The sequence below is a fragment of the Pyrgilauda ruficollis genome, unplaced genomic scaffold, assembly GCF_017590135.1.
Source record: "Pyrgilauda ruficollis isolate IOZ18807 unplaced genomic scaffold, ASM1759013v1 scaffold1986, whole genome shotgun sequence".
In the NCBI taxonomy this organism is placed as follows: Eukaryota; Metazoa; Chordata; class Aves; order Passeriformes; family Passeridae; genus Pyrgilauda; species Pyrgilauda ruficollis.
In genome coordinates, this window is record NW_024519051.1 from 2,421 (window position 1) to 3,371 (window position 951).

General features: G+C 62.1%; 1 protein-coding gene across 1 annotated transcript in view; it reads left to right on the top strand.

Moving 5' to 3' along the window:
• The window catches only part of LOC121352833 (kinesin heavy chain-like), a gene marked incomplete at both ends in the record, with an annotated part of 2,521 nt that extends 2,378 nt beyond the window's left edge, over positions 1 to 143 (top strand). The window contains one exon of the mRNA XM_041466103.1: positions 3 to 143. Coding sequence (XP_041322037.1) covers positions 3 to 143 — 141 coding nt within the window. The remainder of the gene's footprint in view (positions 1 to 2) is intronic.
• Positions 144 to 951: the final 808 nt, after the last annotated feature.

Here is a 951-nt window from a genome sequence, read left to right on the forward strand (position 1 = left end):
AGCACGGCGCGGCGCGGGCCGAGGTCACCGAGGTGCTGGCGGCGCTGGAGGAGCTGGCCCGGAGCTACGACCGCAAGGCCCAGGAGGCCGAGGACACCGGGCGCCACAACCGCCGGCTCGCCGACGAGCTGGCCCGCACCGAGGTGAGGCACGGACACCGGGACGGACACTGGGACGGACAGGGACAGACACTGGGACAGGGACAGGGACAGGGACAGGGACAGGGACAGGCACAGGGACAGGCACAGGGACAGACGGGACAGACACCGGGACAGGCACAGGGATGGACACTGGGGCATGCACTGGGACGGACACTGGGACGGACGGGACAGACACCGGGACAGGCACAGGGACGCTGGGACAGGGACAGGAACACCACTGGGACGGACACTGGGGACAGACGGAACAGGGACGAGAACAGAGGACATCTCAGGGACGCTGGGACAGGGACAGGAACACCACTGGGACGGACACTGGGGACAGACGGAACAGGCACTGGGACAGACACAGGGACAGGCACTGGGGACCAGGCCACCGGGACAGCCACTGGGACAGACACCAGGACAGACAGCGGGACAGGCACAGGGACAGACACTGGGACAGGCACAGGGACACTGGGACAGGCACAGAGACACTGGGACAGCCACCGGGACAGCCCGCAGAGCATCGGTGGGGCTGGGAGCTCAGTGGAGAAAACAACGGGAACCCTACAGGGAAACCAATGGGAAACCCTACAGGGAAATCTGTGGGGAAACCAGTGGGGAAATAAATGGGAAATCCTACAGGGAAACCAGTGGGAAATCCTACAGGGAAATCAATGGGGAAATAAATGGGAAATCCTACAGGGAAACCAATGGGGAATCCTACAGGGAAATCTGTGGGGAAAATAATGGGGAAATCAGTGGAGAAACCTAACTGGGAACACATTTGGGACCCCAATGGGGAAACCAA